The following is a 23569-nucleotide window of genomic DNA, read 5'->3' as shown; positions in this document are numbered from 1 at the left end:
TGCAGCCAGCAGCTATCAAAAGACGCAAATTCTATCTTTTTCCCTCCGATTGGACCATCTCAGAAGATGAGAGGGCCAGATTAGTAGTATAAGAAGTCCTTCCACAAAGCCTTTCCCCATCATCTTCCTTGTGCCTTTAGGATATAAGCTCCATTTCATAAGAGGAAGAAAGAATCCAAAGAAAATGAGAGGGGGGAATAGGAAAGCTCACTACTCCCAATCTTCAGGGGCCCCTTACTTCCCCCAGGGTAGTGTCTGAGTTTCTCGTGAGCACATGTGAGGCTCCCACCTCCTGTGCCCAGCAGATATGGCAGCCTCACCCACACTACAGTCAAAGGGAGGGAACTCAGGCAGCAGAGCCAGACCATTAGAGCCTTCACTTTGACTCCAAGTGAAGTGGGAGCCATTATAAGCTCGGAGCAAAGAATGACAGGAACCATCATGTTTTATTCTTGCTCATTCTTCTCAAAGACACCCTACATTTCCAGCAAAGAGACCGATTAACCCCGAGTGCCCTCCCCAGCATACCTACCCATCGTAATCTCATCCCACCATCAGTGCCTATCTCCAATAAAGCCATCTTGACTCCTCTGGCAAAGCATGATTCCTCCTCTGGACAAAATCTTACAAACACCCAAACTACTTGACTTTGCCCAAGGTTTGCATTTTCTACCTTGTTCTAGCTTAGGAGTTAGATGACAAAGTCAAATATGACTTGATCTGAGCCTCATCTGGATTGCAAGTCCCTGAGGCATGGATGACACTTGATACAGCAAAACAGTGTTGTTGTTCAACTTGAGAGAAGCCAAATGCCTCCAGAAGCTCTCCAGCTCAGTGTCTACGCCCTCAGTCACCTGCCAACAGTTATGTCAATAGATCCAACGACTCAAATTCATCCACATTTCTAAACACATTATGAGTGGGGCTATTCATGATCAAAAAAGTTCAGACCAAGTTATCATCCAACCAGTTCTTTTCCAACTAAACTGCTTTAGACATAAACACCTCTTGCTACATTTTGGATGAAATCCACTGGGATTCACTGTCTCCAGCATTCTTTTGGGGACTTGTATTGTGCTATCATTTTTGATACCTTTATTTGCCACAGGTTTTACTTCCCCCACTAAAATGTAAGTTCCTTGGAGGTGAAGGACTCACAGAGTTCTTTGTGGGCCCTGCCCATCCCCTTACCCAAGACCCTTGCTCAAAATATTTGCAGATGGAATATTTTCATGGCTTCTCCACATTTTTCAGTGTTTATTTGTAAATGAACTACCAAAAGGGAGAGACCAAAGATGAACTTCTGCCTCTCTTATAACAGGATTTTGTGCCACTGTATCAAAACTTTGAGAATTTTTATACACGAAACCTTTATATGAGAATCAGAGACAACTGGAACCGGCCCATCTGCAGTGCCCCGGGAGCTGTGTTCGATGTGATGGAAAGGGTGACAGATGACTACAACTGGACATTTAGGTGAGGCAGCCACCTGGAAGGGCTTGAAAGAAAATGCTTTCAAGGAAATTCTGGCATGGGTGCCAAATTACAGATCTGAAAGAAAAACAGGGCAATGAAACAGCTGGTCTTCCATCATTCAGCCTTTTGCAAGCTCTCATGATGCCAGTAGGTGATGTCACAGTAATTAAGTTGCCAAGGGCAGCTTATTTGTATTGCAATTAAGAGAAATCTGTGGCAGAAGGTGCAGGATGCACAGAACCAGCCAGGAAGAGTCCTTTTCAGCTTTATTGACAAATTGTACCCTTCTAGTTCTGGCTGAAGGAGCCCGTGATGACCATGGCTGTTTCTCTTTAGAAAGTCCTTGCTGCAGTTTAAACCAAGGTGTCATGAAAGCAAGCACCCAAGAAAAATCAGAGCTGAGTAATACTCTATGGCCTGGCTACCTTTTCCCAATGCTCTGCCCAGATTCATTATGAAGTTACTCTCCTCTAAGGGCAAATCATTGTGTGGTGACAACAAGCCTGATCAAAAGGAAAATAGAAAAGATGTGATTTAGGCCAAGCCTAAGATCTCTTTCTGGTAGTATTTTATGGGACCCTAGGATGATATTGAATGAAAAAGTCCTTTGTGTTTACCTGACCTTCTCTCTGCAGGTTTACCGGAAGAATCATCAAAGATGTCATCAATATGGGCTCCTATAACTTCCTTGGCCTGGCAGCCAAGTACGATGAATCCATGAGGACAGTAAAGGAGGTTTTAGAGACATATGGCCTAGGCGTGGGCAGCACCAGACAGGAAATGGGTATGTACGTTCACTATTTTGAATTTTTTTTCCAGTTAGGCCTGATTCCTGTGGCAACTTCTCAAATCTAGAGCATATCTAGATTGTGTGCCACAAAAAGCTATTATAAAACACAAAAAGAAAAAGATATATTATGGTCTTTTTGAAAATTTCAAACATTATGCTCTTACTAGGCAGTTTATTAAGATTTTAATTCTCCAGGACAAATAAAAATGATTCTTTCCTGACCATGTGATTTGAGAAAAGCTGCTATTATACTTCTTCCATCTGGTCCTTTTCTGGGTCATTTTCTCCACTTTTCTTAAACAACTTTGCTGTTTTTCAATCACTCAGTCATGTCTGACTCTTTGCAACCCCATGGACTGCAGCACACCAAGCTTCCCTACCCTTCACTATCTCCCAGAGTTTGCTCAAACTCATGTCCATTGAGTCAATGATGCCAGCTTTATTAAACAGGTTTATTCAGGTATAATTGTGCCTTGAGATATAATAGGAAATGGCAGTCCACTTCAGTACTCTTGCCTGGAAAATGCCATGGATGGAGGATCTGAGTAGGCTACAGTCCATGGGATTGCAAAGAGTCATATACAACTGAGCAACTTCATTCTCACTGAGGTATAATTACTATTCAAAGAAAAACATTGTACTTATTTAATATGTATAATTTAATGAGTTTGGACATATGTATATTCCTGTGAAACTGATACCAGAATCAAGGTAATAAATATATCCATTATCTAGGAAAGTGTCATATCACCCTCCTTTTGTGGTGGTAAGAATACTTAACATGAGACTAACCCCTTTTTTTCTATTTTTCCCCTAAATAAAATTTTATTTTTACTTATTGAAGTATAGTTGACTTATAACATTATGTTAGTTTCAGGTGTACACCTAGCAATTTTACATTTTGAGGTCTACTCTTTTAACAAGTGTTTCAAGAGTACAATACAGAATTGTTCTAGGCACTGTGTGGTAGGGAAGATTTCTAGAACTTATTCATCCTGCATCACAGAAGTGTCATACCCATTAAATGACAAATTCTCATTTGGATTTAGCTCTTTTCTCCTACTTTTCTTAGTGATACCCATCACTTTTGCATTTGAATATTGCCTATTTCTGCTCCTCCTGTGAAGAGAGGAATGAGTCTTGTTGACTGTTGTGTTGAATGAATGGATGGATGAATGATGAATGAATGGGAAAGGTGGAGCCAACAACCTTTTTATTTCTCTTTTAGCTGAAACAATTTTCTCTTAGAAGAGTAAAATCTGAGAAAGAAACTTATGCTCCCCACACTTCTGGGAGAATGAGGGAGCAAGCTTGTTCCTGTAGCTTGGCTTAACTGTTTCTGGCCCATTGTCTTCTCCTATATTATCTCATTTATGCCTCCCCAAAACTTGTGCTGTAGAGGCAGTACAATTGGTGTTATTAGCATCTTCCAGAGGAGGAAATTGAGGACCACAATGACTCGGTGATGTGCCCACAGTGGCAGCTGTGGTAACTCCTAGTCTTGCTCAGCTTTTCTACTAAACAGTTTTCCATCTGGGATAATAAACACAGGGCTCACGAGGTCAGTTTCAGGCCTAAGAATCAGATGTAAATCTACTAAAAATTGATTTACCATTCATGAAACATGCCACTCCTAGAGAACTGGTTGGCAGAAGGGCTTTAAAAACCAGCAATTAAAAAGACCTGTGCAATAAATCAATATCACAGTAATATAAGTCTATGCCCCAACAAACAATGCTGAAGAAGTTGAAGTTGAACTGTTCTATGACAACCTATAAGACCTTCTAGAAATAATACCAAAAAAGATATCCTTTTCATCATAGAGGACTGGAATGCAAAAGTAGGACGTCAAGAGATACCTGGAGCAACAGGCAAATTTGGCCTTGGAGTACAAAACAAAGCAGGTCAAAGGTTAACAGAGTTTTGCCAAGAGAACCCCCTGGTCATAGCAAACACCCTCTTCCAACAAAACAAGAGAAGACTCTACACATGGACATCACCAAATGGTCAATACCAAAATCAGATTGATTATATTCTTTGCAGCCAAAGATGGAGAAGCTCTATGCAGTCAGCAAAAACAAGACCAGGAGCTGACTGTGGCTCAGATCATGAACTCCTTATAGCCAAATTCAGACTTCAGTTGAAGAAAGTAGGGAAAACCACTACTCCATCCAGGTATGACCTAAATCAAATATCTTAAAATTCTACAGTGGAAGTGACAAATAGATTTAAGGGATTAGATCTGATAGACAGAGTGCCTGAAGAGCTACTGATGGAGGTTCATGACATTGTACAAGAGGCACAGATCAAGACCATCCCCAAGGAAAAGAAATGCAAAAAGGCAAAATGGTTGCCTGAGAAAGCCTTACAGATAGCTGTGAAAAGAAGAGAAGCTGAAAGCAAAGGAGAAAAGGAAAGACATAATCATTTGAATGCAGAGTTCCAAAGAATAGCAAGGAGAGATAAGAAAGCCTTCCTCGGTGATCAATGCAAAGAAATAGAGGAAAACAATAGAACGGGAAAGACTAGAGATCTCCTGAAGAAAATTAGAGATACCAAGAGAACATTTCATGCAAAGATGGGCAAATAAAGGACAGAAATGTTATGAACCTAACAGAAGCAGAAGATACTAAGAAGAGGTGGCAAGAATACACAGAAGAACTGTAAAAAAAGGATCTTCATGACCCAGATAATCACGATGGTGTGATCACTCACCTAGAGCCAGACATCCTGGAATGTGAAGTCAAGTGGGCCTTAGAAAGCATCACTACGAACAAAGCTGGTGGAGGTGATAGAATTCCAGCTGAACTATTTCAAATCCTAAAAGATGATGCTATGAAAGTGCTGCACTTGATATGCCAGCAAATTTGGAAAACTCAGCAGTGGCCACAGTACTGGAAAAGGTCTATTTTCACTCCAATCCCAAAGAAAGACAATGCCAAAGAATGCTCAGACTACTGCATGATTGCACTCATCTCACATGCTAGCAAAGTAATGCTCATGATTCTCCAAGCTAAGCTTCAACAGTATGTGAACCGTGAATTTCCAGATGTTCAAGCTGGATTTAGAAAAGGCAGAGGAACCAGAGATCAAATTGCCAGTATCCTTTGGATCATCAAAAAGCAAAAGAGTTCCAGAAAAATATCTACTTCTGCTTTATCAACTACACCAAGGTCTTCGTGTGGATCACAATAAAGTGTGGAAAATTCTGAAAGAGATGGGAATACCAGACCACCTGACCTGCATCCTGAGAAATCTGTATGCAGGTCAGGAAGCAACAGTTAGAACTGGACATGGAACAACAGACTGGTTCCGAATCAGGAAAGGAGCACGTCAAGGCTATATATTGTCACTCTGCTTATTTAACTTATACACAGAGTACATCCGGAGAAGGCAATGGCACCCCACTCCAGTACTCTTGCCTGGACAGTCCCATGGACAGAGGAGCCTGGTAGGCTGCAGTCCATGGGGTCGCTAAGAGCTGGACATGACTGAGCGACTTCACTTTCACTTTTCACTTTCATGCATTGGAGAAGGAAATGGCAACCCACTCCAGTATTCTTGCCTGGAGAATCCCAGGGATGGCGGAGCCTGGTGGGCTGCCGTCTATGGGGTCACACACAGTTGGACACAACTGAAGCAACTTAGCAGCAGAAGCAGCAGCAGCAGAGTACATCTTGAGAAATGCTGGGCTGGATGAAGCACAAGCTGGAATCAAGATTGCGGGGAGAAATATCAATAACCTCAGATATGCAGATGACACCACCTTTATGGCAGAAAGCAAAGAAAAACTAAAGAGCCTCTTGATGAAATTGAAAGAGGAGAATGAAAAAGTTGGCTTAAAACTCAACATTCAGAAAACTAAGATCATGGCATCTGGTCCCATCACGTCATGTCAAATAGATGGGGAAACAATGGAAACAGTGAGAGACTTTATTTTCTTTGACTCCAAAATCACTGCAGATGGTGACTGCAGCCATGAAGTTAAAAGATGCTTGCTCTTTGGAAGAAAAGCTATGACCAACCTTGACAACATGTTAAAAACCAGAGACATTACTTTGCCAACTAAGGTCCATCTAGTCAAAGCTATGGTTTTTCCAGTAGTCATGTATGCATGTGAGAATTGAACAATAAAGAAAACTGAACACTGAAGAACTGATGCTTTTGAACTGTGGTGTTGGAAAAGACTCTTGAGAGTCCCTTGGACTGGAGGGAGATCAAACCAGTCAATCCTAAAGGAAATCAGTTATGAATATTCATTGGAAGGACTGATCTGAAGCTGAAACTCCAATAGTTTGACCACCTGATGCAAAGAACTGACTCATTGGAAAAGACTCTTATGCTGGGAAAAATTGAAGGTGGGAGGAGAAGGGGACGACAGAGGATGAGATGGTTGGATGGCATCACTGACTCGATGGACATGAGTTTGAGTAAGCTCCGGGAGTTGGTGGTGGACAGGGAGGCCTGGTGTGCTGCAGTACATGGGGTCGCAAAGAGTTGGACACGACTGAATGACTAAACTGAACCTTGCAATAATTCGCCATTCAAATTGAACACATTTTCATCCACATACTCAGTACTTAACTAGAACTCCAGAGTCTATAAATGGTTTTCCAGATTTCTTAGGAAAGACGTGGTTATCTTTTTTTTTTTTAATATTTGTTTACTTGCTACATCAGGTCTTAGTTGCAGCATACAGGATCTTCGTCGTAGTGTGTGGGATCTTTTGTTGTGACATACAGACTCTAGTTGTGGTGTGCGGCCTCCGTAGTTGAGGCTCATGGGCTTAGTTGTTCCGCGGTATGTGGGATCTTAGTTTCCCAACCAGGGATCAAACCCATATCACTTGCACTGCAAGACTGATTTTTAACCACTGGGCCACCAGGGAAGTCCCAACACTGTATGTTTATTTTGAGGCATGAGGGCTGGAGAAATAAACAGGGAGAGGAAGAAAAGTTCTCCTCCTTCAGAAGAGCTGAGTCTCCCACAAGGCTGGAAGGACACCCCTGTCAAAAGAGATATGGAGTCAGAGACAGTCACAGCCACCAGAACCTTAAGGAGACAGCCTGACACAGGCTTCCAGTGAAGACAGATCCAGAATAAGGGTCCCTGACTCTGCAGATTCAACAAACCCAGAGAAACCAGACAGAGGTGAAGAACCAGGTTTGGACTGCCTACAGCCGACATGCTTTCCCCATCTGCTCATCCTTCTGAATTGCTGGGCTTTTAATGTTTATTTCCTTCCTCAGGCTCTCCAGCTCAGGCTCTCAGAAGAAAATTTTAACAACTTCCAAGTAAACAAAGCAAAACAAAAGCCACCCACAGTAATTTTAGCAAATAGAAGTACTGAAAACAAGAATGTAAGCAGTCAAAAAATATATGACTAAACAGGGTACATTTGAAATTGTTTTGCAAGATTAACAGTAACCTGAACATAGCAGGTATGAATTTGTAATATAGTTTTGAATGCTATTTATTTTAAGAAATACAAGTAACTTTTGAAAAATGTATACCACATAGACTTAAGAAAATGTTAGCAGGGCCGACAGACTAACAATATTTTGGAAATATAGAAACAATTTTTAGTAATTGAAATAGCTTCTTGAGGAACCCGAAATAAATATTTAGGGACATTTAGATTGAAGGCAAAAAGAGAAGAGGATGGCAGAAAATGAGATGGTTAGACAGCATCACCAACTCAATGAACATCAATTTGAGCAAACTCTGGGAGACAGTGAAGGACAGGGAAGCCTGGCGTGTCACAGTCCATGGGGTTGCAAACAGTCAGACACAACTTAGTGATTGAACAACAGCAATCACTTAAGATACTTCCTAGAACTTTTAAAAACAGTTTCCAACATTCAAGGGGGGAAAGAACACAGAAATCATATTACAAAATAGAAAAATTCAACAAAAAAGAAGTCAAGAGGAAATATTTAAAATGTAGTAAAAGGATAAAACATCACACATATTATGTTGATCAAAAGTATACACTTAGAACATATTTGTTTACTGAAAGCAAAAGACTGAGCCAAAAACTAAACTCAGTTATGGGCTGTAATCAAAAATAAATACAACTTAATGAAAGTTATTCTAAAGGGTGAAAAAATGGGAAGATTGGTCCCAACCAGACACCTGGTTCCACCTCCCTGGTGCAACCAACACTAAAACACCATCCTTGCCCAAGAGAGAGGTTGGTACAGCGGGAGGAGCAGTAAAACATGCCTAAGAGTAGGGTGTTTGCCAAATCTGAACCTACAAATGTTAAAACGAGGCCAAAATAGAGCTGGAAAAGACACATGTCCAGACAGAATCACAAGTGATATTTTAAGATGTAAAATGCTATGCTGCTGCTTAATCTTGTGAACAACTAAAAGACAGTGGAACATGGAGCTCAGGGAGGTTTTGACTCTCTCGTGGGTGGATTTAACATTTCACAGGCTGAAGGGAGTGGATGATTGTGATTTTTTAAATGTCCTAAACCTGAGACAGAGTGAAATGGCGACTTTGAATCATCATTCCGGCGTTTGAAATCTCTGACCCACTTTCAATTCATATTTTCTATGCTTATGTTGGTTCTTGTTAGAATGCTCCCTGATCTGGGCCGTCTCCTTGAAATTGTGCACCTTGTGCAACATTTTTGGTCATTACAGTCTAGCTTTTTTTTCAATAATATGTTTAATCTTTTGTGAAAGATTAGACATGTTTGAGTTTAGGTGTGTGACATTACGCTCTGAATTAGGGACTTCAGGAATGAACAGTCTATTAAGTGTTGAGACTGGTACTCTTTTTAAGGTGGCTTGCCTTCAAATTTTTAGCTGGAAAGTCTGTAGATTAACTGTCTTTGCTGAAAAGTAGCTGAAATAACTACTGAAATTTATTTAGAAACGGATTCTAAAACTACACAGTTATTTAGATTTTTAGCACTAGGATTGAGAGTTATGTAAAAATTGTTCATAAGGTCTGAGTAGTAGCATCAAACAATTAGTAATATCTTCAGGAATTCCCTGGAGGTCTAGTGGTTAGGATTCAATACTTTCATTGATGGGCCCAGGTTCGATACCTGGTCAGGGAAATAAGATCCTACAAGCTTCACAGCATGGCCTAAATAAATAAATAAAAATGAAATGGAAAAAAAACCATCAGTATTATCTTTATTAGGCAAGATATTTCTATATTTGATTTTTAAATTTTTTTCCTGAAAAGAACTATTTAACTTTGCTTTATGTGGAAGATGTTTGTTTGACTATATTGATTTAACAGTGGAAGACACTGATGCAGTCATCCTAAGCAAAGTATGTGCAGAATTGCTTGTTCTTCCTTCATATGAATTAAGCTTCAAGAAAAGAATAAACTGAAACTTGAGAAATAAATAAATAAATGGCCAAAGGTGTGGTGCAAATGCAAACAGAAAGGAAAGCAGTTAAGGAAAGTTAAGATTTAATGCATGAATTATTAAACATAAGAGATTCATCTTATAAAAATTATGTAGAGAGCTTTCTTCATAATGAAGATCAATGCAGCTCCTAGGGATTGTGCATTAAGTAACACCGCAGAGACATAGAAGAGTCTTAATTTTTCTATAGAAACTGAAAATTAGTAGGATAATGAATTATCCTAGGAGGTTTCAAAAATCATGTGGGTCAACTTGATGTGCCTGATTAAAAACAAAAGCAAGAAAAATAAAAAATGAAATAGTGACAGGAGACCCTAAAGTAACTTCTAGTTTTTGAAAAATGAAGAAGGCAAAAAAATAAAGACAAAGAAGACATTGATGATATAGTTACTGAGTTTAGTTTAATAATTATGTATTGAATGCTGAACTTAAAATGACCAACATAACATTGTAAAATAGTTTTCCTCCAATAAAAAAATAAATTTAATATAAAAAGAGAGCAAAAAATAAATTTTTAGGAAAATTGTTTTGAAAAAAAGGAAATAGGGAAAGTTGTTAAAGGCTGCAGAATATGATGCTCAGTTCAGTTCAGTCGCTCAGTCGTGTCCGACTCTTTGTGACCCCATGAATCACAGCACGCCAGGCCTCTCTGTCCATCACCAACTCCCAGAGTTTACCCAAACTCATGTCCATCGAGTTGGTGATGCCATCCAGCCATCTCATCCTTTGTCGTCCCCTTCTCCTCCTGCCCCTGATCCTTCCCAGCATCAGGGTCTTTTCCAATGAGTCAACTCTTCACATGAGGTGGCCAAAGTATTGGAGTTTCAGCTTCCACATCAGTCCTTCCCACGAACACTCAGGACTGATCTCCTTTAGTATGGACTGGTTGGATCTCCTTGCAGTCCAAGGGACTCTCAAGAGTATGATGCTACAAACCATAAAATAAAACTCATGTTTCCTGAAAAGGAAAAAAAAAAAAACTATCACCAGTAGATGTCATCTTTTTAAATACTAACTTAATTTTCATAAAAAATTGCTATATTTTATGCACAAAGCAAACCTCATTAAATTCAACAAAATGAAATCTACATAGGTCACATTCTTAGACCACAGTAAAATAAAACTAAAAATTAATACCAAAATTAGAAATGAAATCTTTTTAAAAATCACTTGAAAGTTTTAAAGCCCTCTCCTATTTAACTCATGGATCAACATGTAAATGAAGTCACAATGGCATCATATTTAGAAACTAACAATTATGAGAACATCATAGTATCCAACTAGTTGCATACTCAGAGGAAAACATGTATTCTTACGTTACTAAAGTAGTAAAATTGAAGCTAGTAAACTAACCAATCAATGAAACACGGGATAAGAGGAAAGCGAAAGTATTGAATTGTTAAAGATTAAAACGGAAACATAAATTAGAAAAGAGCAATTTCTGTTGGGCTGAGGCACCTATATTTTACTAAGTCACTAGCAGTGATTCTGATGACCACTCAGAGTCGCCCACCACTAAGCTAGCATAATCCTGATCCCAAAATTTGACAAACAAATAAACATTTCATAAAAGGAAAAGTATAAGGCAATATTATTTGAGAAAAAATTATATAAGAAATTGGCATTGCATATTCAACAGCACAGTCAAATAACAGAATACCATGATCAAGTAGTTCTATTCAGGAGCTGTAAGGATAGTTAGCTCAGTAAGACACTTTGACCTTGAAAGACCCAAGAAGAAAACACATAATTATTTTTATAGATGTCACTAAAGCAGTTATAAAATTTAGTATCCATTCCTTATAAAACTTTTAACAGAATAAAAATAGGAGATTCTTGAATGGAATAAAAAAATATCTACTTCAAACAATAAGACTACACTTTGTGATGAAACTTCTGGTTACTAGACGCTTTCACTTTGAAGTCAAAGAAAAGATGAAGATATGTTTTTACCACCATTTTAATAACCTTTGGAAGTACTAGGCAGCATAATTATTCATTAATTTTTTATTCTTCATGTCAATAAATATTCACTGAATAAACTACCATGTGACAAAATAAGAAATATATGTGCAATTAAAGAAGAGGTGAACTGATGATCTGGTCACTTCTTTCTCTAGTTTTTAAGCCTTGATTTTTGAGGACTAAAGTGACCCTCTGAAGGGGCTATTCTCCAGACTATTTTAGAGATGAGGGGTGGTGGGGCAGGAGGGACGGGGTCCTAGTCTACTTTCCTCCATTTTACATAGAAAACTAACAAACATTTATTAGAAACAACAAATATTTAATGAAGAATTCAATAAAGTCCTAAATTCAAAAAAGACAATTTTTAAAATTCAAAAGTCCATGATCCACAATCAATAAGAGGACATACTGGGGAAAATAATATTATTAATAAATATGAGGAAAAATAGCACAGACCTAGGGGATAAGCTTATTTTGAAAATGTTTAGAACCTATTTGAAGAAAACTATAAGATTTTTATAAAAGACCTAAAAGACTACTTAAAAGAAATGGAAAGATATGAATATCTTAGAAGGGAACTTCTCATTATTATAATTTGATCATCTCTTCCCTAATTGAAAAGGTAAATTAAACACAATCCCATGACATAAATAAAAAGAGTGGGCAGTGTGGGTCTAAACTGAAACTCTAGAGACAGGCACAGTTTGGTCCACCCATTTGTATCAGAAAAAGAACGGTATTTCAAATCAGCTGGAAAAGGATCAATTATGTCATAATTAGTTTTGTGATAACTGGCTGATCATATAAAGAAATCATCCAGATTCCTGCCTCACACATGGTATCTTAGTAAGCTGCACTTAGGTAAATTGCTAATGTGTTTACAATGATATGTAAAAACAAAAACAATCACCATAAATAACTCCATAAATAAACTGAGTGAATAACTAAATGGATGAATGGATGAACAATTGAACAGAATATAACTACTCAGACAACTCAAGTACAAAATACACTTGTTTTGTGTTCCTTGGTAAGGACCCTGCTAGAACTGTCAGACTGCAGCTCCCTTGATGTGAGCAGTGCTTGTGTCTTAGTCCATTTGGGCAGATATAACAAAATACCATGCACTGAGTGACTCATAGACAATGAGTTTATACCTTACAATTCTGGAAGCTGAAAGTCCAAGATCAGGGAGCCAGCATGGCAGGTGGGGCCCTCTTCTGAGTTGCCGACACCTCCTCGTGTGTTTCCTCATGTGGCAGAAGGGAGGGGCCAGCTCTTTGGGGCCTCTTTTGTTTTGTTTTGTTTTCATATATTTTTCTTGCTTTTATTAGAGGATTATTTTTCCATTTCTTCTCTGTGTGACTTCCCACATGAACTTCCATTTTTTCATAGGCTTTCTGGAAGGCCTTCCCAGCTAGTCCAGCCAGAATGCTTGCTCCTTTCCTTGATCTAACTCTTCTTTTGAGTCTACTTACTGCTCTTCATAATACCTGCCCCACAAGCACCTGATGCAGGATTCAGGATCTGGATTTGTTTTTATTTTGCATGTACATCCATGTCATCTCTCTGGAAGTCCTCAGTAAAAATGGGGTCAGGAAAAATGTGAATTCTAATTCCAGCCCTTCCACTCACTAGCTGTGAATTGAGGGTGGGACGTTCTGGGAGAATAGCATTGAAACATGTATATTATCATATGTGAAACAGAACACCATTCCATGTTCAATGCATGAGACAAGGGCTCAGGGCCGGGGCAATGGGATGACCCAGAGGGATGGGATGGGGAGGGAGATGGGTGGGGGGTCCAGGAAGGGGAACACATGTAAACCCATGGCTGATTCATGTCAATGTATGGCAAAAACTATTACAATATTGTAAGTAATTAGCCCCCAACTAAAATAAATAAATTTATTAAAAAAAAAGAAAAGAAAAGAAAATGAGGTGGAGGACACAGAGTAGACTTTGAAGAATATGTTAGACTAGAGCTGACCATAAAGCAAGTGAAAAATATAATTTTCATAAAGCAGATAATTGTTTTTTCTTTTTTTATAGGAAGGAAACTCCTTAGTTGATTTATTGTTTAAATTACAGAAAAGCAGTTCAGTTATAGGACATGTTCTTGCCTTTAAAAGATCAGTTTTTCCATATAATGGCTCTGTAATTTGTGTTAAGAAGTAGATTCCAGTTCCAAAGAGTGATCATGCTTTTGAAATTGTGTTTTCAACTAGCTCTATAGGTATTTCAGTTGATCTAAAGTTAAGTTATTGTCAGTGGGGCCTCTTTTGTAAGGGCACACATTCTATTTATGAGGGCTCCATTCTCGAAACCCCACAAAATCCCACTTCCAAATATCAACACTCAGGACATTAGGTTTTCAACGTATGGATTTTAGGGGAACACAAACATTCAGACTCCAGCAGCCACTTCACTAGCTTGTCACTTATCAACCCTCAGTCCTGCAACCCATAATGACCTCTGGTCTTTACAGCTGAAGTCACCTCACCTGGCAGAATGCCCGCTTATGTGACAGGGATCCATTCTAAATGATGTCCAGGCTGATTCCATGCCACACAAGCTGCTCAGGTCCATAGAAGACAGGGATTCTTTCTGTTAGGAGAGACAAGCTGCTCCCAACCCAACCACTAGCCACAGCTATCCGCCCTTTGGATTTCACAAACTGATTCAGACAGTAGTCTGCTGTGTACTTGTGCTCCAGGGAATCAGAAATAGCTCTCCCAGAAACATCAAGGCAAAAGATACAATAAAATGAAACATTTAAACTTCTGTACCAAAAACAACAGCAATGTCAACTAAGTTAAGAGTCAATGAACAAAATTAGAAAGAATTATTCACCTATATATCAAGATACGCATATTCTTATTGTATAAAGTGAAAGTGATAGTTGCTCAGTCATGTCTGACTCTTTTCAGCCCCATGGACTGTAGCCCCCAGGCTCCTCTGTCTGTGGAATTCTCCAGGCAAGAATACTGAAGAGGGTTGCCATGCCTTTCTCCAGGGGATCTTCCTGACCCAGGGATCGAACCTGCATCTCTAGCATCTCCTGCATTGCAGGCAATTTCTTTACAGTCTGAGCCACCAGGGAAGTCCAGGAATGTGTAAACACTCTTACAAATCAAAAGAAAGAGAACATCCTAGTTTAAGAAGTGGGCCAAGATTTTGACAAATTTCAAAGCAGATGAAACTTCAGAATCGAGACAGTGTGATGTTCCTCAACCCACTTTTTCATTATCACCTCTTCTATGTTACTTTAACAGCACAGAGACACTATGTATTTGTTTATGTGATACATGGATATCTCTGCTTTACATAAAAGTAGAGTAGGTATCTTCCCTCCAAAAACCAATTTTCAACCATCTGGAGGCAATATCCCTGTTTAGAATACATATGTTACCTTTGGGGGAGCTGGATGGTGATCAAGGAGGGCACAAATGGACTTCCTAGAAGCTGTTCATATTGTTTGCTTGTTTGTTTATCTTGATGCAGTTATATGAGTTCTCTTTATGAAACGCCATAGAGCTCCATACCAACAATTTTTTCCTTTTCTCTATGTATGGTCTAGTTTAAATGAAAATTTAATTTTTAAAAGTAGATCCAATACATAAGTGGACAATTAAGAAAAATAAATATAAATGGTCAATAAGCCTGTGAAAAATACTCTGCCCTTAAATAAAAAGTGATGAACTAAATACCATATATATGTGTGAGTATACTGTATTGGTGTTTTTCTTTCTGGCTTACTTCACTCTGTACAATAGGCTCCAGTTTCATCCACCTCATTAGAACTGATTTGGATGTATTCTTTTTAATGGCTAAGTAATAGTCCATTGTGTGCTGGGAGAGGGGTTCTGGAAGGGGAAAACATGTACACCCATGGTGGATTCATGTCAATGTATGGCAAAACAAATACAATATTGTAAAGTTAAAAAATAGATAAATAAACTAATTTAAAAAAAAGTGATGAAGATGCAGAGTTACCATCTTTTACTTCACTGACAAAAGACAAAAAATAAGATCCCATAGTTTCAGAAGAGTAAAGAAAAGGACACCCTTACATACAATACTGTTGATAGAATAAATTGCAGGGCAATTTGAAAATGTATCAACAATAAGCTATTTAACTCAGCAATTCCATTTTGGCACAGTTTGCTTTGAAAAATTTGAAGGTGTTCAATGAGGTATGATTGAGAATAATCATCGCATTATATTTAATAATAGAAAAAAATGAAATAAGTGAATTTCCAGCAATAGGAAATTGATTAGATATACTTGGCAGATATGTTTAACATAATATTAATTAGTCATGCAGAGTTATAAGGTAGTTGCTCAGCACTATGATTGAGAGTAAAGTCTCTGGAATGAGGTTACTGGGATTCAAATCCTAGTCCTTCATTTTAACGAACCAGGGCTTGAGAGAAGCTGTATGCCTTCCGAGTACTCAATCTTCTCTTCTGTAAAATGGAAAATGTATTATTAATGAAGTTATGTACTTATCTATGAAACAGGAGACAGACTCACAGACCTGTGGTTGCCAAGGGAGATGAGGGGTGGGGGAGGGGAGGAGTGGGCGTTGGGGATGAATAGATATAAACACACTATACACAGAACTGGTAAAGGACAAGCTACTATTGTACTGCATAGGAAACTATATTTCACTCACCTAGAGCCAGGCATCCTGGAATGTGAAGTCAAGTGGGCCTTAGAAAGCATCACTACGAACAAAGCTAGTAGAGGTGATGGAATTCCAGTTGAGCTATTTCAAATCCTGAAAGATGATGCTGTGAAAGTGCTGCACTCGATATGCCAGCAAATCTGGAAAACTCAGCAGTGGCCACAGGACTGGAAAAGGTCAGTTTTCGTTCCAATCCCAAAGAAAAGCAATGTCAAAGAATGCTCAAACTACCACACAATTGCACTCATCTCACATGGTAGTAAAGTAATGCTCAAAATTCTCCAAGCCAGGCTTCAGCAATATATGAACGGTGAACTTCCAGATGTTCAAGCTGGTTTTAGAAAAGGCAGAGGAACCAGAGATCAAATTGCCAACATCCACTGGATCATCGAAAAAGCAAGAGAGTTCCAGAAAAACATCTATTTCTGCTTTATTGACTATGCCAAAGCCTTTGTGTGGATCACAATAAACTGTGGAAAATTCTGAAAGAGATGCAAATACCAGTCCACCTGACCTGTCTCTTGAGAAACCTGTATGCAGGTCAGGAAGCAACAGTTAGAACTGGACATGGAACAACAGACTGGTTCCAAATAGGAAAAGGAGTACTTCAAGGCTGTATATTTTCACCCTGTTTATTTAATTTACATGCAGAGTACATCATGAGAAACACTGAGCTGGAAGAAACACAAGCTGGAATCAAGATTTCTGGGAGAAATATCAATAACCTCAGATATGCAGATGACAGCACCCTTATGGCAGAAAGTGAAGAAGAACTAAAGAGCCTCTTGATGAAAGTGAAAGAGGAGAGTGAAAAAGTTGGCTTAAAGCTCAACGTTCAGAAAACTAAGATCATGGCATCTGGTCCCATCACTTCATGGGAAATAGATGGGAAACAGTGGAAACAGTGTCAGACTTTATTTTTTTGGACTCCAAAATCACTGATGGTGATTGCAGCCATGAAATTAAAAGACGCTTACTCCTTGGAAGGAAGGTTATGGCCAACCTAGATAGCATATTTAAAAGCAGAGACATTACTTTGCCAACAAAGGTCCATCTAGTCAAGGCTATGGTTTTTCCAGTGGTCATGTATGGATGTGAGAGTTGGACGATGAAGAAAGCTGAGTGTCGCAGAATTGATGCTTTTGAACTGTGGTGTTGGAGAAGACTCTTGAGAGTCCCTTGGACTGCAAGGAGATCCAATCAATCCATCCTAAAGGAGATCAGCCCTGAGTGTTCATTGGAAGGACTGATGTTGAAGCTGAAACTCCAATGCTTTGGCCACCTCATGTGAAGAGTTGACTCATTGGAAAAGACCCTAATGTTGGGAAGGATTGGGGGAAGGAGGAAAAGGGGATGACAGAGGATGAGATGGTTGGATGGCATCACTGACTCGATGGACATGGGTTTGGGTAGACTCCGGGAGTTGGTGATGGACAGGGAGGCCTGGCGTGCTGCAATTCATGGGGTCGCAAAGAGTCGGACACGACTGAGCGACTGAACTCAACTGATGAATCATAATGGAAAAGAATATGAAAGATCATGTATATACATATATAAATGAATCATTTTTCTATACAGCAGAAATTAACACAACATTGTAAATCAGCTGTAATTCAATTTAAAGAAAGAAAATACATTATTAAAAGAACAGAACAAGTAGTATGTCCACAGGACATAGGACAAGTCATTAGTCCACTAAAACATATTTTACATGAATAGCTATGTTAATAAAAATGGCTATATTTTGTTGGGTAGTGTTTTCTATTTTTCACAATGATCTCATATTTCTTGAGTTATTTTCCTAAAGGTCCACAAGATGAAGGCATTTTCTTATGAAAATAGTTATTGTACTTCTAAGATGTTGCCATTGAATAAGACTGACCATATTTTTTCAGTGTACTAGAGGGTCTCTGCCGCAGGTTGTGTGGATTTTTTTTTACCTTAAATCAGTGTTTTTAAAACTTTAACTCACATTGTCATCACCTGCCAGGCTTGAAAACACAGATTATTGGCCCCACCTACAGAGTTTCTGATTCAGTCAGTCTGGAATAGGATGCAAGACTGCATTTGTTGAGTCTCAGTCCCACGTGGTGTTGATGCTGCTGTTCCAGGGACGACACTTTGGGAACCACTAGAAACTAGCATAGTTGACTTTCTTGACCACATTGTCATAAATGTTCCAAAGTGGAATAGTCTTTCACCTTGTTTGGCATGAATACCACGTATAGCTGGGGGATGGAGCCTATAAATAAAAACTGCAAAGTAGGTAAGATAGACTAGAAGTCAGTGAAGCAATTTGATTCTGATCTCTGAGTCTATTCTGACACATGTTGCTGGTCTAAATTTCCAAATTCAGGAAAGGTTAGACTCAGGCAAACTAGAGGGAAACTTTTGTTTCCATTTGCTGATAGAAAGAATCAATAATCTATAGGAAGAACAAAATGTTTTATTTCAGCCAAATTGAGGCCTGTAGCCCAGGAGACACAGATTTAAGAAGCACCTGAATTGTGTTCCACCAGACTACAAAATCAGGGAGGTTCATAACGGTAAAAACTGCAAGGTACAGTTAGTTACATGAGTTGTTTATCAAGATTTATTACTAGAACTAGGAGAATGTAACCCATGTTTGTTAAGTAAGGATTGAATAGGATCAGAAATGGTTCCACAGATACTAGAGACCTTGAGACCATAAGGTAGCAGCTGGCAACTGCTAACAGGTATTGTTTTGAGAATGGTTGGTGGTGTCCTTGAGTTTGTTAGAGTTTAGAAAATTCAGGTTTTCAGTGATACAGGAACATATCTGAAACCGCATCCACAACGGCCACCTTGTTCCATTTTGGATGCCTGAAACACAGTTACTCTATTTTGGTTTTTAAATGCATTCTTTTCTTTAATGGTTAAATTAGATGTACATTTCTTGTTTGACAGGCCACAGACAAGTTATTCTAGTTAGCATGTGTACTGTGTTTAGTCGCTCAGTAGTGTCTGACTCTTTGTGACCCCATGGACTGTAGCCCACTAGGCACCTCTGTCCATGGGGATTCTCCAGGAAAGAATATTGAAGTGGGTTGCCATGCCCTCCTCCAGGGCATCTTCCCAACCCAGGGATCAAACTTAGGTCTCCCGCATTGCAGCCAGATTCTTTACCATCTCAACCAACAGGGAAGCCCCCAAAGTACAACTTCCTGAAACCCGGGATTGAACCAAGGACTTCTAGATCTTCAGTCTAACACTCTGCCAACTGAACTATTTTGGCAACTTAGCATGAAGACTTGACATCTGTGTCTCTGTTCATAACTATTTCAACTAGTTAGCATAAAGTTTTTTAAATCATGTGTAGGCCAGAATTACTTCCCCATACATAAATATGTGAAAATTTCTTCCATCAATTTCTCCCTTCTTCTCTACTTTTGGTCAGCAGAGAGATGTAGCTTCTTGGTCTTTCTTTCCCTAAGTACTGTATGGTTAAAACTGGATGTGTTGTCATGTACCCCAATATTCACAGCATCACTGTTTACAATAGCCAGGACATGGAAGCAACCTAAATGTCCATCAACATATGAATAGATAAAAAGATGTAGCACATGAATATGATGGGATATTACTCAGCCATAAAAAGAAACAAAACTGGATCATTTGTAGTGACATGGATGGACTGTCATACAGAGCGAAGTAAGTTGGAAAGAAAAAAATAAACATCATATATGAAGGCATATATGTGGAATATAGAAAATGGTACAGATGAAACTATTTGCAGGGCAGAAATAAAGACACAGATGTCAAAAACAGACATGTGGACACAGATCGGGAAAGGAAGGGTGGGACAAATTTGGAGAGTATTGGCATATATAGACTATATTGGCATATATATATTGGCATATATAGCTGTGTGAAATAGACAGCTTGTGGGAATCTACTGTATAGCACAGGGAGCTCAATGCTGTGATGATCTAGAGGCGTGGAGTGGCAGGGGCAGAAGGAAGGTTCAAGAGGGAGAGTATATATGTATGCATATAGCTGATTCACTTCATTGCACAGCAGAAACTAACACAGCATTGTAAAGCAATTATGCTGCTGCTGCTAAGTCACTTCAGTTGCGTCCAACTCTGCGACCCCAGAGATGGCAGGCCACCAGGCTCCCTCGTCCCTGGGATTCTCCAGGCAAGAACACTGGAGTGGGATGCCATTTCCTTCTCCAGTGCATGAAAGTGAAAAGTGAAAGTGAAGTCGCTCGGTCGTGTCCGACTCTTAGCGACATCATGGACTGCAGCCCACCAGGCCCCTCTGTCCATGGGATTTTCCAGGCAAGAGTACTGGAGTGGGTTGCCATTGCCTTCTCTGAAAGCAATTATACTCTAATAAAACTGTAAAATTTTTTAAATTAAAAAAAATTTAATTTTATAAAGTTCAAAAAGTGGATGTGTAGTAATAGCATATTATCTGAATCCACATGCTCTGTAAGTCCTCTGTGCTGCCATAGTTTCACCTAGTAAGGGTTCAGATGTTCAGAAGTTTACTTCAAAGAAAACAAACTCATGGGATGTCACAAGATTAATTCTGTGCCCACGAAAGCTCATCTCTTCATGGAGATTTTTTTTTCCCCTGAGAAGGAAAGACTTGTGCTCAATTCAAAACATCAGGAAAACCTGAATAGTATGACGACCTAGTTGAGAACACTCATTCAAATCAAATAAATTTCAAGAAGTAGGCTTGAAATATTTTCATCTTAAAAATATCAGAAAGAGCACGTTGACTTATGAATCAATGCAACTGGATATAATAGGATATTCTGTTCCATTATCAGGTTTCAGTTGTGATTTTAACATTAGTTATGTACAAGTTTGCTGGATTTTCTATTTCTCAATTTGAGAACATTGCCCTTAATCATTACATATTGTGTCTCCTTCTTTATCTACCTGACAACTTTCTCTGCTATTATTTAGTTCAAATTACTAAAGTTCTTCTTGTGTTTCTTTCTCAAACATTTATAGTTAGATTGAAGAAATGTGCGTTATTGCTGACCTAAATATTGAAAAAGGCGCCAGCCTGAATTTGAAGTTTACATTCTTAATTTGCACAAAAAACCCTTTATTCATAGACAGTGCTAATTCCTTTTAGACTAAAATCATTGTAAAATTTGATCAAGGAGATTTCATTGCATTTCTCTCAAGACTCTTCAGTTTTCGTCTAAGAATATTTGTAAAGGAAGGTGGTCTCTCAATGCAATAGTTTGGGAGGAGGAAAATGAAAATATATCTTGGTTTCTGAAAACTTTTTGGCAATTTCCTGACACTTGTTATAATGCTAACAAGATAATCACCCTTCTCTTGAGAGTGATAGAAATTACTGCACAGCCAAATTTCAACTAGCAGAGATATTTTTGGAAGTGAAGAATTTGGCCCTGTAGGTTCAACAAAGCCAAGCAAACATAACAATTTAACAAGGAATGCCAATAATTTTACATAAGTATAATACTTGCCAGCAAAGTAATACCTGGATAATCAAAGTTGAAACTCACAGAATTTCAGAATATACAGGTCATCTACCACTGCCCTTCACCTACAAAAATACCATAAGATACATGAAGCTTGCTGCTGCTGCTGCTAAGTCACTTCAATCGTGGTCGACTCTGTGCGACCCCATAGACGGCAGCCCACCAGGCTCCCCTGTCCCCGGGATTCTCCAGGCAGGAACACTGGAGTGGGTTGCCGTTGTTTTCTTCAACATGAAGCCTAGAGATATTTTCAATGACTTGCCAATCAATGTTCATGCAGTCAGTGTGCTGAGAAGATTAGACACCAATTCTCCTAAGTTCTGGTGGTCCAATGGCTGAGACTCCGAGCTCCCAATGCAGTTTGATCTCTGGTCAGGGAATTAGCTTCCACACCGAAAACCAAAGATGCACATGCCACAACGAAGACCCAGAGCAGCAATAAATAAATAAAAACAAACACCGCGAAAGAACAATTCTCCTGAGTTATACTCAAGAATTCTTTGCACTGCCCCATACTATTCAAAGCTAAAACCAGAGACCAGCCATTTTCAGGTGTTACCAAACCAATCCAGTTGCCCCTGTTTTTGTACTAAATGCAAGTTACAAGTCGTTTTTACAGTTTAAGTGACTGCAAAATTAAGAATGATGTTTTGTGACATAAAATATGTTGAATTTCAACTTTCATAGCCATAAAGTTTCATTGGCACACAACCACACCCAGTCTTGTGTATTAACTGTGGTCACTTTCACTTTACAATTGCAGAGCTGACTAGTTGCCACAGAAACCACACAATCCACGAAGCCAAAATATTTTTTCTCTGCCTCCCTACAAAAAGTGTGCTGGGACTTCGCTGGCAATCTAGTGGCTAAGATTCCATGCTTCCAATGCCAGGGAGGTGGCTTCCATCCCTTGTCAGAGAACTGAGGTCCCACGTGCCATGTGGCATGGCCAAAAGGTTTTTTTTTTTTAATTAAAAAGTTTGCCGATATAAATAAGTACTTGGCATCACAGTACTTGGGAAGACGAATCCCCTAGATTTAACAGCAATTGTCCAGATTTCTGAATTCGGTGCACATCAGTGTATATCAAGCTATAGTCTCCTTTACTTCATTTAGACTAACAATCTTGTTATATCAAAATATACTAAGGATATAGGTTAACTTTCATTGACATTGGTACTTGTCTATATCTTTTAACCACTGATAATGTCAAACAATAGTCAGTCTCAGAGATGCCAAGAACAAAGAGCTTTATTTGGGATCTTAAGAATTGCAGTTCAGGAAACACAGATTTGGGTAAAACTGAAAGAGTGTCCTGAAGAAGGGAAAGCATCATCTCTCGAGAGTCACACATGCTGAATCTGAACCTTGGCTCTAGACTTACTAACCACATGCCCTTGGGCAAGTGAGCTAAACTCTGGCTTTGGTGTCCTTATCTGTAAAACAAGTTCACAACTTCAAAAAGCTGTATGACAATTAATTAATTTAAAGCTTGAAATGTTTCAGTAGGGCGGATTGTCACATTGCTAAGTAGGTAGCCTGGACTTATTAGCTCTATCTCCTTTGAGTAAGTGACATCACTTCTGTGTCTATCTCCTCGTTGATAAGATAAGGGCCACGGTGCCTATTTTATAGAGTGTGTGAAGGTGTAATGATTAAATTAAATCATCACAGTACATAAGTGGACCCTCATTAGAAGTTAATTCCCCTTCTTTCTTCTACCTTTGTTTTTATTTTTTTTAATAAATTTATTTATTT

General features: G+C 38.9%; 1 protein-coding gene across 3 annotated transcripts in view; it reads left to right on the top strand.

Moving 5' to 3' along the window:
• The window catches only part of SPTLC3 (serine palmitoyltransferase long chain base subunit 3), a 185034-nt gene that overhangs the window by 62080 nt on the left and 99385 nt on the right, over nucleotides 1-23569 (top strand). For all 3 annotated transcript variants that reach the window (XM_081553423.1, XM_081553422.1, XM_081553424.1), the window contains 2 exons: nucleotides 1322-1476; nucleotides 2112-2260. In XM_081553423.1, coding sequence (XP_081409549.1) covers nucleotides 1322-1476; nucleotides 2112-2260 — 304 coding nt within the window. The remainder of the gene's footprint in view (nucleotides 1-1321; nucleotides 1477-2111; nucleotides 2261-23569) is intronic.

The sequence above is a fragment of the Giraffa tippelskirchi genome, chromosome 13, assembly GCF_054371585.1.
Source record: "Giraffa tippelskirchi isolate mGirTip1 chromosome 13, T2T-mGirTip1v1.2.pri, whole genome shotgun sequence".
Lineage (NCBI taxonomy): Eukaryota > Metazoa > Chordata > Mammalia > Artiodactyla > Giraffidae > Giraffa > Giraffa tippelskirchi.
The sequence above is the reverse complement of the archived record's forward strand: the minus strand, read 5'-3'. Positions and strand labels throughout refer to the sequence as shown.